At 40.5% G+C, this 13,796-nt stretch overlaps 2 protein-coding genes across 3 annotated transcripts; both read right to left on the bottom strand.

The window, feature by feature from the left end:
- Positions 1-4,607: 4,607 nt before the first annotated feature.
- Positions 4,608-6,359, bottom strand: avpr2b.1 (arginine vasopressin receptor 2b, tandem duplicate, 1). The gene is made up of 2 exons (XM_048256052.1): positions 5,477-6,359; positions 4,608-5,287 (listed from the first exon to the last, which is right to left on the bottom strand). The coding sequence occupies exons 1-2, from the start codon at positions 6,357-6,359 to the stop codon at positions 5,079-5,081; spliced, it is 1,092 nt and encodes a 363-aa protein (XP_048112009.1). The 3' UTR covers positions 4,608-5,078.
- Positions 6,360-7,804: 1,445 nt separating this feature from the next.
- trnt1 (tRNA nucleotidyl transferase, CCA-adding, 1) lies at positions 7,805-13,556 on the bottom strand. Of its 2 annotated transcripts, none has more exons than XM_048253776.1 (7): positions 13,113-13,556; positions 12,609-12,802; positions 11,933-12,071; positions 11,329-11,455; positions 10,381-10,574; positions 9,147-9,400; positions 7,805-8,501 (listed from the first exon to the last, which is right to left on the bottom strand). In XM_048253776.1, exons 1-7 carry the CDS (start codon positions 13,243-13,245, stop codon positions 8,253-8,255), a joined length of 1,290 nt encoding a protein of 429 aa, XP_048109733.1. In that variant the 5' UTR covers positions 13,246-13,556; the 3' UTR covers positions 7,805-8,252. The 2 variants fall into 2 exon arrangements, with proteins under 2 accessions (XP_048109733.1, XP_048109734.1); XM_048253777.1 differs by having other exon boundaries at positions 13,062-13,251.
- Positions 13,557-13,796: the final 240 nt, after the last annotated feature.

The raw sequence follows: 13,796 nt of genomic DNA, 5'->3' as shown, positions 1-13,796 counted from the left end.
TGTCCTGGGCACAACTGCATGGAGCCCATGTAAATAACACCAATGGTAGGATTTAGAGGGGAAAAGTAACTGGGGAAATGTACAACTTGAGGCATTTTCATTTGAAACGTATTCACACAGGCATGGCTTATATTACACTTCACTGCTTGAGCGTTCATGTTCAAGGGGCACAGAGAGAAAAGCTTGACAACAGTGGGATTAAGATACAGAAAAAGTCAATACATATTTGTCAAATATACTGTAGGCTTTTAAAGCAAGTCTGTGTAGTCTACATTTTAGTTGAACTCTTTGTGGTTCCGAGCCATTCTATAGCTCTAGAGTAAGTAAAGAATTGACATAAAAACAAAAGCTCATTTCACATGTACATTCAGAGAGATTGTATGAAAATACCCCTGTCTCCATTTTCAGATGTAATACCTCTTATTGCCCTACAGAGAATAAATCAAATAAATATCACTGTGTGATAATTATTAATAATATTCATCATAAATTTTACAGTATTGTACTCCACATATCAACAGTGCAATCTAATTGTACAATTATTTACTGTATGATTACATTCCATGCCATTGTATGTATAGAATACCACTGAAGTTTACATGCATGGTAGGAAAAGAAAGACTTGCTGAAAACGTAATTTCTCACAGTTTGAAACGGTATATGGTTAATGTTGAATGTCCCTGTACAGCGCTAAGACACTGCATTTGCTAGCACAGCCATAGTTAAATAAGAGATAGATCATGTCCAAATATTTACCCTGTAGCCACTGAGAATAGCAGCGGGTTGTAGTGTGCATGTCATGGCGTCCATTCTTGACACTCAACACAAAAGGCTGTGTAACATTTCTTGGGAATAAGCCAAAACAAAATATTCCTGATGTACAGACAAGGACCCTCACAAAAGCATACAGTAGGAGCCTTTCAAAAGCTTAGAACAAACTGATTTAAGGGCCGGGACAACAAACCTGGGTACGGCATGGCACAGTGGCCAAAACACAATTAGGTTTCATTTGGTTTGGATGACAATTACTGCAGCTTTTGTAAAATACAGTTGCATTGTATTGCCGAGAATATGTACTGTATATATGAAGATCATGCAAGACAATAGCTTACTGTGTTGACAAGTGCAGTCTCTGACCTGCCAGAGCAGCTGATGCAAACACTTAATGAATCTCTGAAGCAAATGAGGAAACAAACACTAAAGAGACATGACGGAAGCTTTTAAGGAAACCTCTTGTTGTTGACAAAGCAATCATTGAGGACATCATCATAAGCCCTGGTGACAAGACAAACATATTAAGCATTAAGGTCTATAAATCCTGCCAAAATCCTATAACCGCACTACAATAATAATAGTAAAAAAAACAATATTACGTTTTTCATAAAAAACAACAACATTTGTGTCAAACAACAACCACAGCTGTGTTTTGGCACTGACTCATTACCTTGACTGTCTGGCGTGCAGGTCTGTTAGAACAGTTGAGTCTATTGTCGCTGCAGCTCCTGTCCTGGCGTTGGCTAGATAAACCAGATGACCAGGGACACGTACGCAGTAAGGAAATGCTGTGTTCACTCCAGCCTGACATCTCCTACTGTACACTGTCTTAAAGGACGCAAGGGTTTGGAAGGGATTGGATGCCTGCTTAGGCCACACAATAAATGAGTCAGTTTTAGCCAGAGGTGGGACCAAGTCACTGTTTGGCAAGTCACAAGTAAGTCCCAAGTCTTAGCAGTCAAGTCCAAGTCAAGTCCCAAGTAAATACAGAGAAGGGCAAGTCGAGTCCAAGTCCAAGTCACATCAAAGCCAAGTCGAGTCCAAGTCCAAGTCCCAATCTTTTTCAAGTCCTGAACAAGTCATCAGGTACTCTTCACTTAATAATGCCATTATTAGACTATCGATCATAATTTTAGCACTTCCATCTAATCCACAGTATTTTTTTTTATAAATACAGATTAAAATATGTTCAATGTTTCTGTCTTGTAATCTTTTACGACATATGCATGTGCATACCTGTGTAATATACACATGTGCATACCTGAGTAATCTCTACAAAATGGATAGCTACATGACACTCAGCACAGCTGCAAATATATATAATGTTTTTCCAAATTGCGGAGCCCACTGTAAGGATGAGTAATAATTTGACTGATGGTATTTCACTGCGCTAGGCCACAGATTTGCCTGCAAACAATTTATTAGGCTGTCTGCCAGTGGTGACTCATAAGGGAAGCCAAGGTCAACACTTTTATATTATTTAAAAGATAATAATGACAATAATTTTGTTTTAAAGTATTAATTTCTTAAGAAATACTAGACATTTGATGCTGTTTATCTAATTTGTAAATGGTGCACGGTCACTTTAAGCCCATTGTGTGCCACTGTCCACACATTCTCATAATAATCTTTTTTTACCAGCTCCGTTCAAATATAGCCTATGGCTAGTCCACAAACTTGTTTGTGCCACATGTATAGCACAATTTTAACAATGATAAGCATGATATTAAGTTGGAACAAACAGCTTTCATTCCTTTGGAAAGAGAAGCATGTATGACATGATGCTTGCTTGACATTTTCTGTTTGCAATTAAAAGTGAATTATGAGCCTGGTAGCCAGTAGCCACCTAGCTACAGTAGCTGAGTGGAATGCGTTTCAATCGGCATATCATGTGCTTCATGTAAATAAATTATTGAATACTTCAAGACTCACCAGTTACATTACACAAGGCAAGGACAACTCTTCATAATATTCTTGTCCACTTTCCAAATCACAGTGAGTGCAGCTATGTCATAGTGACCTGGATCTCATAGTTTATAACAGTATAGTAGGCTAGTGAGAAACGGATAAATTCACAATCTCCTCTAATCTCGTATTTTTTTGCCTCCACGATTTCTTTTTATATGTTTCTTATATTTAAAAGAAGATATCAATCATCATCAACAATGACAAGCCAGCTGGAACCTACTCGTTTTCTCTCCCTCTCGTGCGTGCTTAGATATGTTCACAATTAAATGCAGTAGCTTAGCATAAGTTTAAGTTGGATCTTAATGAAGAGGACTCGACTTGGACTCTGGGTTGACTGGTACACGATCAGGAAATTTAGTTTTTGATTCGAGACATGTCAAGTCATCACAAGTCAAAGAGGCAAAGTCCAAGTCAAGTCTTGAGTGAATAGTATTCAAGTCCAAGTCGAGTCGCAAGTCATGCCGAATTTTATCAAGTCAAGTCTGAAGTCATTAAAATCATGACTCGAGTCTGACTCGAGTCCAAGTCATGTGACTCGAGTCCACATGTCTGGTTTTAGCTATCCTAGTTCAAAGTACAGCCAGTGATTAAGTTCAATTCAAGTCAGTTCTGTCATATTGCTTTATGTTCTTATATACCATTTGTTTATTGCAACCTATTGCCTGAAGCAATGAATACTGATCTCATGGATTTAATACCTCCAATATAATAGTAATATTTACAAAGTCAAAATTGTATTCATTCATGTTATGGTCTTACAGAATCAAGGCATGAAATGATGAACTGTAAAAGACTACACACAACAGCAAAATCTTGCAACAGCAAAATGATAGTGACTGTGGACAACCCATGTTTATCCATGTGTTGGATGTGAGATAGATAATATGCCTCCTTCCTGTCCGTGAGAGCCTGTCCGTGAGAGCCTTCCGGCAGAGGAAGAAAGGGACAGAGAGTGGCAGGTCTGTCAGGTGATTGTTTGGAGCCAGGAATAATGATTACTCTCCCTCCATTTGAGAAAGGTCACAGCCGGGAGAGTAAGATGTCTGACACACAAGGGATGATTATATGAGAGGCAGAACTATAAAGTTCACTCTCCCTCCTTCCACTGTCATTACACACCTTTGCTCTCTACACCTTTTCATTGTTGTGTATAAAAGCATGAGCATCTGTAGCCTTTTTTATAAAGCATTCATATAAGTGACAGTCTCAACAGTCCAACAGTCATTTGAGCCCAGGCTGTTGAATGACCTACTGAGGAATGTCAGTACAAATTCATTGATTGTCTTGTATTGTCATCACGTACCACATTTACCTCTGAATGAATTCTGGCATGCTGGCTTAACTTATGGTATTGTGACCCGAGACAATCTTAACAGTCATTGTTCAGTTTTTTGGAAATTTTAGCAATTTCTGTTTCCCTCTTTAAACCTTTCATTTTATTTTATTTAAAATAGGCTATTATTGACTGAAAAGACAAAACATCATGCTGAAAGCAGTGAAGATGTCTGATGTAAAACCTTTTATGAGGAATGTCTGAAGGGATCACATTTTATCTTAGGAATATGATACAGTGAAAAGGAATCACCATTCTTGACTTATTTTCAAAGAATCTAACGTGACAGAATTAAACCAGACATTGAATAAAGGTGAATTTATGCTACTCACATAATTACTTCAGGATACAATACTGAAAGTAAAATGTCCTCTTTAGAAGTGCTACATTTTCAAAATCATGCCCAGGTGTTTTATGTGAATGTTATGGATGCATTGATGTGATTGATGTTTAAAGTATTCATTGTGTGTCTGCCATGTCATATCACTTGAAATGTACCACATGGATTTCATAATTGAGTTGACTGAAGACAATCAGGCAAAGTCTTTAATGAACATTAGAAGTAAGAGCAAAAACATGTGGCACAATATACAGTTTGAATATTAAACATCTGAACATCTGAAGGTATCATCATATTCATATCATATTACATAATTGAACTGTGGTGGAGAAATACATCTCAAAATGTCACTGCCAATTAAAATGATAGAAGCACAAGTAACTTAAGCATTTTTTCCACCACTGCTCAGCCGGTTGCCATGCATTAGCATAAGTAGTGGAAAGTCTAGCCTGCTTAATAGAAGCATTGGGATATTTTACACAAAGTCGATGCACACTGTTGAAAACGTTTCATTCTCAACATGATTTGAACTAACCAGGCGCTATTTACAGCACTTTCATACTCATTCAAACACATCATAGTGCATATTACATTTGCAACACTTTTCCGAGGGAGTCTGCAATGTCTGTTTATGATTGTTTGAATCAATTGTAGAGCACTGGCTCACCTAGTGTCCGATACGCTCTTCAGGCTCATGTAAAGTGTGCTGACTACGGTTGCTTCATCTGGGTTAGACTCCTTACCGCTCCTTTGACCCGTACACAGAAGTGCCATGATCCGTCTAGGAAACTTCCCACTGAAGAGGAGATAGATGCAAGGGTTGGCACAGCTGTTCAGACTGGATAATAGCATGAGGATGGTAAAGACCGCACCTGGAAAAAATAACACGTGATTCATTAAAATGCGCATTGCTTTCACATACACTTCAGTCGGTCTTAACATCTGAACACTTCAATCAGTCTTAACATCCAACCAGAGCCATTACAGATTCGACAAAAATGTACCAGAACCACAGTAGCCTATGAGTACTGTCTTTAAGTGGCTTTAAATATTTTTCTTACTTTCAGTCGGTGCGTCATCGTCCCAAACTGACCACAGCTGAACTGTAAAGAATGGGGACCAACAGAGAATGTAGGCAAGCACTATCACAACAGTCATTTTCACTGTTTTAATCCTTGCTTTAGACACTCCAGCGACACTGCTGGCTCTGGACGGCAGTGGCTGCTTGATTACATCCTCTTCGTTCTGGTGCGTCTTCATGTAGAGGTTTATCTGAATTGCTCTACAAATGCGCACCTGGCACACAACAACAGTCATTATGGGCAACACGAAAATTACTAAAGTTGTCCATGTTATGTATGTCTTCAGTCCCCATGGTCGTATGAAGTCAGCCCAGCACTCAAAAACCCCAGGAGCAATCTCAACTTGGGAGAAGATAAAGATCTGAGGGAGGCTTCCGATTAGAGCGATTCCCCATGCGATGCAGACTGGGACGTTCCATCGCGCACGGCGTCTCTGGAAAGTTACCATGGGATTGCAGATGGCTTGGTAGCGGTCAATAGTCATCACAACGATCATGTAAGTAGAGGCGAACATGCCGACCACCTGAAGGTACTTCACCAACCGGCATAACATGTCAGGGCCGCTGAATCTGTCGGTGATATCCCACATTAGTTGAGGGCACACCTGGAAAAAAGTGACGACAAGATCCGCCAAGCACAAATGAAAGACGAATACACGCATTCGAGACATTTGCTTTCTTCTCTTCCACAGAACCAAGAGGAGTCCGAAATTCAGCACTGCTGCGCAGAGGAAGATTATGCTCAAAATAGCTATTTCAACTCGCGCAAGACTTTCATCTCGCGGCGTATCAAGGCTAGTTTCCTTTTTGAAACTGGAATTTGTCTCATTTGACGTGAATAAAGACATTTTCCTTTTTATCATTTAAGATAACTTGGAAGTTTGAAATCATTTACTCTACATCCTCAGTAGCTTACAGTTGCACACAACGTGTCAAGCGAAGAAAAAAAACTGTCTACATTGTAAAATAGACCTATTTAAAAAATTCTGGAGGGGAAAAGTTTACTAGATTGCGCGCGAAGCCGCCGTGCGGTGAAGTGAGAGTATAAAGTTGCGGGTTATGTTTTTATCCTTGGCACATCGTAGGAGGAGCTTTCCTTCAGCACACAGGCATTCAGAATCAGCACACATCACCTTCCCTCCTAGACGAGCTTGGAAGCCTCACTGGAGGGTTGGAAGTGCAAGCTAAGCTTACAGCTATCACAACAATAAAAATGCAGACCCTGTGAGATGAGAAAAGAGATAGAAAAAATACATTTAATGAACTGTATATGATTATTGGGAAGCAGGGATGTCACTTGTATTGAAAGACAGGGGGGGCTTAGCCCCCTGGGTTGTAGATAATTTGTGTGCATAGAGGCCACCGAAAAAAAATCATTACACCTTCAAAGGGCTTCAATGAATTTATATTAACAGGGACACCATGCCAGTAGTTTTCACTCTGGCAATATTGCTGATTATATTGCTAATTATAACAACAGTCTGCGGGGACTGATATTGTAGGCCTATCTTGCCAGTGGCAGGGGGTGGGGGGCTGTCATCACATGTCATGAACTGTTGTGAAGTTAGGGATTAGGGAATTTAATTAATAGTACCCACTGTAAAAAATCACATTACAATTGGGTGCATATGTTTCCATCACATGACTATAAACTGACAGGTGCAAAACAATGTATTGTTAATATCATAGGCTAACCTAGCCTTCAACAGAAATCCGAAATGCAAAAAAAATTAGGGCAAAAATTAGTCCTATATTTACCCCATAATATCAAATCATGTTCATTCTTTTGCTTATTTATCAACCCTCTAAAAATGTTATCTGCACATTTTCAGTTGTTGTCCCTCCTCACTTTAAATCTCCCTGCAGAAGGCTCTAACTACTTTAATAAGCTGTCCAATCTGAAGGGGAATGTTTGGGAACCCTCAGGTTCACATCATACCAAAGATGTTCAATGAGATTCACATCTGGACTGGCTCCTTAAAGATGCCCTTGTCCCTCAGGCTTTATAAGCTAAATGCATTGGTTTCATTTAGGGGATAAAAGGAGAACGTTTGTCCCAGCGTGATGTCTCCTACAATCTATTCTCCAGTGACCATTCTGCACTCAGTCATCCTCCAATTCTGACTGGCCACCTCTCTGTGTAGTGCTGCTGATTGAGTCTTCACGTCCTTCATCTATAGCCTACAAATAAAAAAACGCTAAGGAGCAGATTCTGGTGTGCGGACTCAACGTTCTTCTACCGAAAATAGACTTGACATTCTTTAACGCATTCAAGTACAATTTCATGAATTTCTTTTGTACAAAAAAATGAGCTCTAAGAATTATTTATTGGGAAAGAACAGGAAGTTAAGGTACCTCAGCACCTCTGTGATGCATTGAAAAAACATCGGCACAATGCCAAATGCCTCTCAATGCTCTGTACTTCATCAATAATGCAATTATCACTCCAAAACACAAAACGATGCAGTCTTTATGTGATCCATGAGGGAAGCGTTTCTGCTACAATAGCCACCATCTTGCCAGTGCCCATGGCCTTTCAAAATATAATAGAACTCAAATTATTCATGCAAATTGCAAATACCACAGCTGCAGCTTGTTATTACTCGTAGTCATCGTCCACACTGTAGTTGATGAGAAGACGCCTACAAAATCACAACAACTCCAGAGTCTCCATTTGAAATTGTGGCTTCACAGTTGTGGGCATTCATCAGGACTGTCATTATCAACAAACACCACTTGACTTCACAAGTTGGTCGTCAGGATTGATGGACTGTACTGAGGAGCTCCTCTTTGTCCATCTGGTAGCGGCTCTTCTTCCACGTGTCGCGTAGGCCCTGCAGAATGGTGCCGATCTCCTTGCCCGATGTGATGCCCATCTTCCTCAGGTCGTGCCCGCTGACGGGAAAACGAGGGATGGACCAGCTGGTCATCTCCGCTAGAAGCTTCTCCTCGCCTTGGTATTTGAGCAGCTCACACACTTTACTCTGAATATCCACCTCCCGGCTCTGCAGACACACATAGATATCAATAGAATAGAAATAGACAGTTGATAAAAATGTAACTATTTTTTAAAAAACTAACTCCACACACATCATATGTCTCTCCACACAGAGTATACATCTAAGCACAACTTTATCACACCAACAGTCATAAATCAATACATGTAACAGGTTCAACTTCACACAAAGGGCAGTGGGGCGCTCACTTCTACTACCGTGGGGAATTTTACAGGAACAATAACCTTTTGGAGGAAATGCATTTGTTTGGTTCTCAATGAGGAAACTGCACTGATATATTCTGCAAAACAGTACATGTATCCAAAATAGTTCACCTATGAACTATGAACTATAAACAAATTCTATGACAATGTGGTTTACTTTACATAAATGGCCAGAGGAGGCAAAACAGACCAAAATATTATTTACCCTTAGCCTAGGTATCAGTGCTTGCCATGGTATTAATATTATTTACCCTGAGGTAAGGTATCAGTGCTTGCCATGGTCCCCATACAACCAAACAATGCTTCCTATTTACTTTGACAGGAAGTCAGAGCTGAATCAAAATGTTCAACAACTTCAAGCTAAACTTTGCCAGACACGGTTTCTGCTTACTTGAATGAGGAAACACTTGTCAACACTGGTTCTGCTTACGTCAATGATGAAATCTGTGTATGGCCTGAGACGGTCATCCTCATCTTGACCCTTCACAAGGTCCCGTCTGTGTTTGACCAGGAAGAGGCCCAGGGTTTTCTCCTCTTTGGAGATGCGGAGCCGCAGGTCCAGCTTGTCCACTTCATCCGTTCTGCGGAACAGGGCTGACAGAATGGTCATGGGCTTTGGAGACAGGCTCTGGGCACAGCTCCACACCTGTTTCATCTCCTCAACATTGCCCTCTGGTGGCAAACCTAGGGAAGGCAAATAAAGGAATATTTGGAATGTCTGGAATCCCAAAGTGAGTAGGATCACAGTGATTAAATGTTTTGTAACCTAATCATTTGAAAATATAATCTTCTCAAGCAGCACCTAATATCATGACAATAATGCTGCAATAGTCATAATCTTTATTTAAGAAATAAATCTTTCATTTGTCAGATGTAATGCTGATTGTATGATTCATCTACGTAAGGCTTTTAACAGCATAGAATTGGTTAGCCAGAGGCATGAAGACTTCCGGTATGAGGCGTGCGGAGTAGACACATAGGCAGCTGGCTCCCACGACTTAACTTTTAGTTTACCTTTAAAACCTCTCCTTTTCTAAAAATTGTAGTTTGCAAAAGAATTGGTTAGCCAAAGGTTAGCTTATTTGCCGTCTACCCCAGAGTTGGATAAGAGGATACAAGCTCTTTTCTCCTCTGTTTGTGCCAAGCAATAACCCAGCCTGGGAGCCTGGGCATAATTCACTGAAAGTGGGTTACAGGAGTTAGCCTATAGCTCCCTTTTAGCTTTAACTGGTGTGGCTACTCATTTCCAGTGAATTACCGACATGTTAGAGCTAGGCTAGGCTAACTAGGCTAATGAAACATAAATATGTGCTCCCCTCTCGTTTTAACGGACGTGATTAGTGATAAGCACGTGAGCACCATCGATCTAAATTGCTACATGGATTCCAATAAAATGTTATATGGATTATATTCTATAGGCCCTTTAAACTGCATAAACAAACAGGTGTGTTCCAAAGGCATTTCCAGTGGCACAGAAAACACCATTGAGCTAATGGTAACATGGGGACGAAAAAAAGTATCGGCGTTGGTTTTGAACGTTTCAACCGGAAACCTTCAAGGAACAGTTTGAAAAGGTCTATATAACAATATACAAGTCCCAGGGCGATGCTAAATGCTTCAAGAACAATTCTGGCCTTAGTCTAATGCCTTAGCCTCAACCTTACCCATGTACTGTGCCAGCTCCAGCTCATAGAGGAGCGCTAATAAATGTGCAGCGTGGTTTCCTGTCACCATCTTCTTCAGCTCCACCCAGATGCGCTCCCCAGATATGGACGCCAGGCCACGGGCGTTCTCTCTGATGGCCTCCAGGGTTTTGGGATCATGCGCTCCTGGTTCATTGGCCACCCTGCCATAGAACCTAATCGTCACAGTCAAATGGAGAGGGAATGGAAGAGAGAGAGAGAGAGAGAGAGAGAGAGAGAGAGAGAGAGAGAGAGAGAGAGATACAGACAACATTTTTTTTGTTGAAAAATGTCACCACCAGGATTTAACTAAGCAAATAGGTAAGAGCTGCAGTTGATCAGGTCTAGGTTCAGCAACGTTATGTGCCCAAAGAATGAGGTCAGCTGACTACCTGAATATACTGAATGGCCAGGTTATTTTATCAGAGGATTTTTTTCTTCCCTGATGGCACGGGCATATTCCAAGATGACAATGACAGGATTCATCGAGCTCAAATTGTGAAAGAGTGGTTCAGGGAGCGTTAGACATCATTTTCACACATGGATTGGCCACTAGAGTCCAGACCTTAACCCCAATGAGAATCTTTGGGATGTGCTGGAGAAGACTTTGCACAGTGGTCTGAATCTCCCGTCATCAATACTTCATCAAGATCTTGGCAAAAAATGAATGCATCGCTGGAGGAAATAAATGTTGTAGCAGAAGCTTGTGGAAACGATGCCACTGCAAATGCGTGCTGTAATCAAAGCTAAAGGCGGTCCAACGAGTGTGTGACCTTTTTCTTTTGGCCAGGCAGTGTATTAGGCTGATGAACGCCTCAAACTGAACTGAACACACTGAACATATCTTTGTGATACATAAATGTTTGCTCTTAAATGCAGCACATCATGATATCATAAGTGCAACACAACAGATGTTAAAAACTGACATACCTGAAATATCGTAAAATGCGCAAGTAGTCCTCCTGTATTCTGAGGGAGGCACTGCCAACAAACCGTACTTTTCTGTTCTGGAGGTCTTCATACCCATTGAAGTAGTCATACAGAGTTCCGTCCAGTCCTAACCAAAGTGACAATCAGAAAATTGTTATTATGCCTCTGGCAAAACCATGTGTAAATGCAGGTTGATTTATGATAAATGATGCACTGTAATGTACTCTCTAGGGATGCACCCATATATCGGCCTTGACTGATATCGGCTAATTTGTATGATGTTTACCAATGGTAGTGGCTGATGTTTATTTGTTATATTGCATCAATTCTGCACAAGGTAAATGCTGTGTTATGTGGAGACTGGAACATTCAGAGATGGTGCTATGAAGGCCTGAAAGAAATTATTCAGTTATTCTTTTTAATTAATATTTTTGTTTCCACTCTACTAAAGGGTATAATTTACAACAAAAAATAAGCAAAACAAACAAATAAAAAATATCTGTAACGGCCATATTGTTATTTTAAACATCGGTATCAACAAATATTGGTGCATCCCTAGTGCTCACACTTTAATAGAATGAAATATGAGGAGACTGGTAGACACCTAAAAACATGGAGTTGATGGTGAGGTCTCTGCGCTCTGCGTCCTTCTCCCAGTCGGTGGTGAACTCCACTTCTGCGTGCCGCCCATCAGTCTGGACATCCACACGCAGGGTGGTCACCTCAAAGTTTTCATCGTGCAGCTGAACAAAAGCACAATTCAAACATTTAATAAACACATACACACGCTGAAGTGCAATTCATTACATTACATTACATTACATTTGGCTGACACATTTGTAACCAAAGCGACTAACAACATGGCAAACAGTTTAAGTTTTTAACACAATTCTCTCAACAATTCTAGGACAATTTAAAAAAGGTAGAGAATAAGTGCATCAGTGAAGAATAAGTGCATCAGTGAGTGCTGTTTTTTAAACAGATGAGTGTCAGTTCTAGACAGGTAGTAAGTGCTAGGATCAGCAAGACTAGTTGTAAGTCGTGCTATGAGAGGAGATGTTCTCTGAAGAGCTGGGTGTTCAGGAGTTTTTTTAAAGATGGAGAGGGATGTCCCTGCCCTTGTAGGAACTGGCAGTGCGTTCCACCAACGAGGAACAACAGATGAGAAAAGTTAGGATTGGCCTGAGCGCACCGGTGGCAGAGCTAGACGTTGTTCGTCTAATTCACAGTATGGTGGTAACTTTCCACTCTCTTCAGTAGCCTAGATTGTTGCGACATACCCGGGCTGTGATGGTTCCATGTTGTTCGCCTTTGTTATTGATCAGGCGTACTCCTGCAGCTTGGAACATTCTCTTCATCTCCTCAGGGGTAGCGGTGGTGGCAAAGTCCACATCCTCTGGTCGCTTCCCAGACAGAAGGTCTCGTACTGCTCCTCCAGCAATCCTCAACTCAAACTTGTTCTTTTCAAACAGGCCTGGAAGAGCAAAAGTATATAATTTATTATGCTGCTAATGTTTTAAGTTGTATTGTTATAATTACTATGTGCACCAAAGATGATATGAATCAGCAATTTAACCTATTAATCTATGTGTCTATGTCTATGCATGACCTCGTCAATAAACAAAACGTTAAAAGCATGTGCATATGGAACTAGTACCATCTATTAAAATATCCTATACACACACAGCCTACACAGTAACGTTACTTAAACAGCAACACAAAAAACAGCCTACCACATCAAACGCCAATCGACAGCCTTCAAGAGAGAGAGAGAGAGTTTTCACCTGCAATGCCATTTAGTCCATCTGTAAATAATGACTGGAAATCCTTCGTTTTCAACTGCATGGTGAAGAAATGTCTTCGAGTCCAAACAAGTGCTCTGCCAACAGTGGGATTCAGAAATATTCGTCCCCACATCTGTTAACTAATGTAAACAGTAAGAGCAAGTAGCAGCTAAGGCTTACTATATGTTACCAACGAGCTAGTCTGACCATCGACCTGCCTGCCCGTCCGTGCCGTGCCTGCCAAAGTGCCAATGCGAAGTTATGAGAGTTCAGAGTTATACAATCGGTGGTAGGCCTAATGGTATGAATTCACCTTACTGACCTCATACTGTCATGCAGCGATTTAACTTATTCAATACAGGTAGCATGTCACACTTGCATAGACATTCTCTGCTTGCATGTAGCAGACTCATGAGAGCAGAACGACGAGTCTCATTATGATGACGTCACTGGAGCGCTTGATCCTGTTTGGCTAAAACATAAAGATGAAAAAAAGTCTCAACTTCAAGTTCAAATGAAATTATTACAATCGTGGAAGTGTTGCAACTTTTTGATTAAGGAGTTTCATACTTGTTCCCCTTTATTTAGTGTTGCAGCATCTTGAAAATAATTTGGAATTAATGGGGAAAAAACTAGACTATTAAACTGCTGTATATTAGGGTACAATGAAATGCAATAAACATG

The sequence above is a fragment of the Alosa alosa genome, chromosome 10, assembly GCF_017589495.1.
Source record: "Alosa alosa isolate M-15738 ecotype Scorff River chromosome 10, AALO_Geno_1.1, whole genome shotgun sequence".
In the NCBI taxonomy this organism is placed as follows: domain Eukaryota; kingdom Metazoa; phylum Chordata; class Actinopteri; order Clupeiformes; family Clupeidae; genus Alosa; species Alosa alosa.
This window is presented reverse-complemented; position numbering and strand designations above follow the sequence as displayed.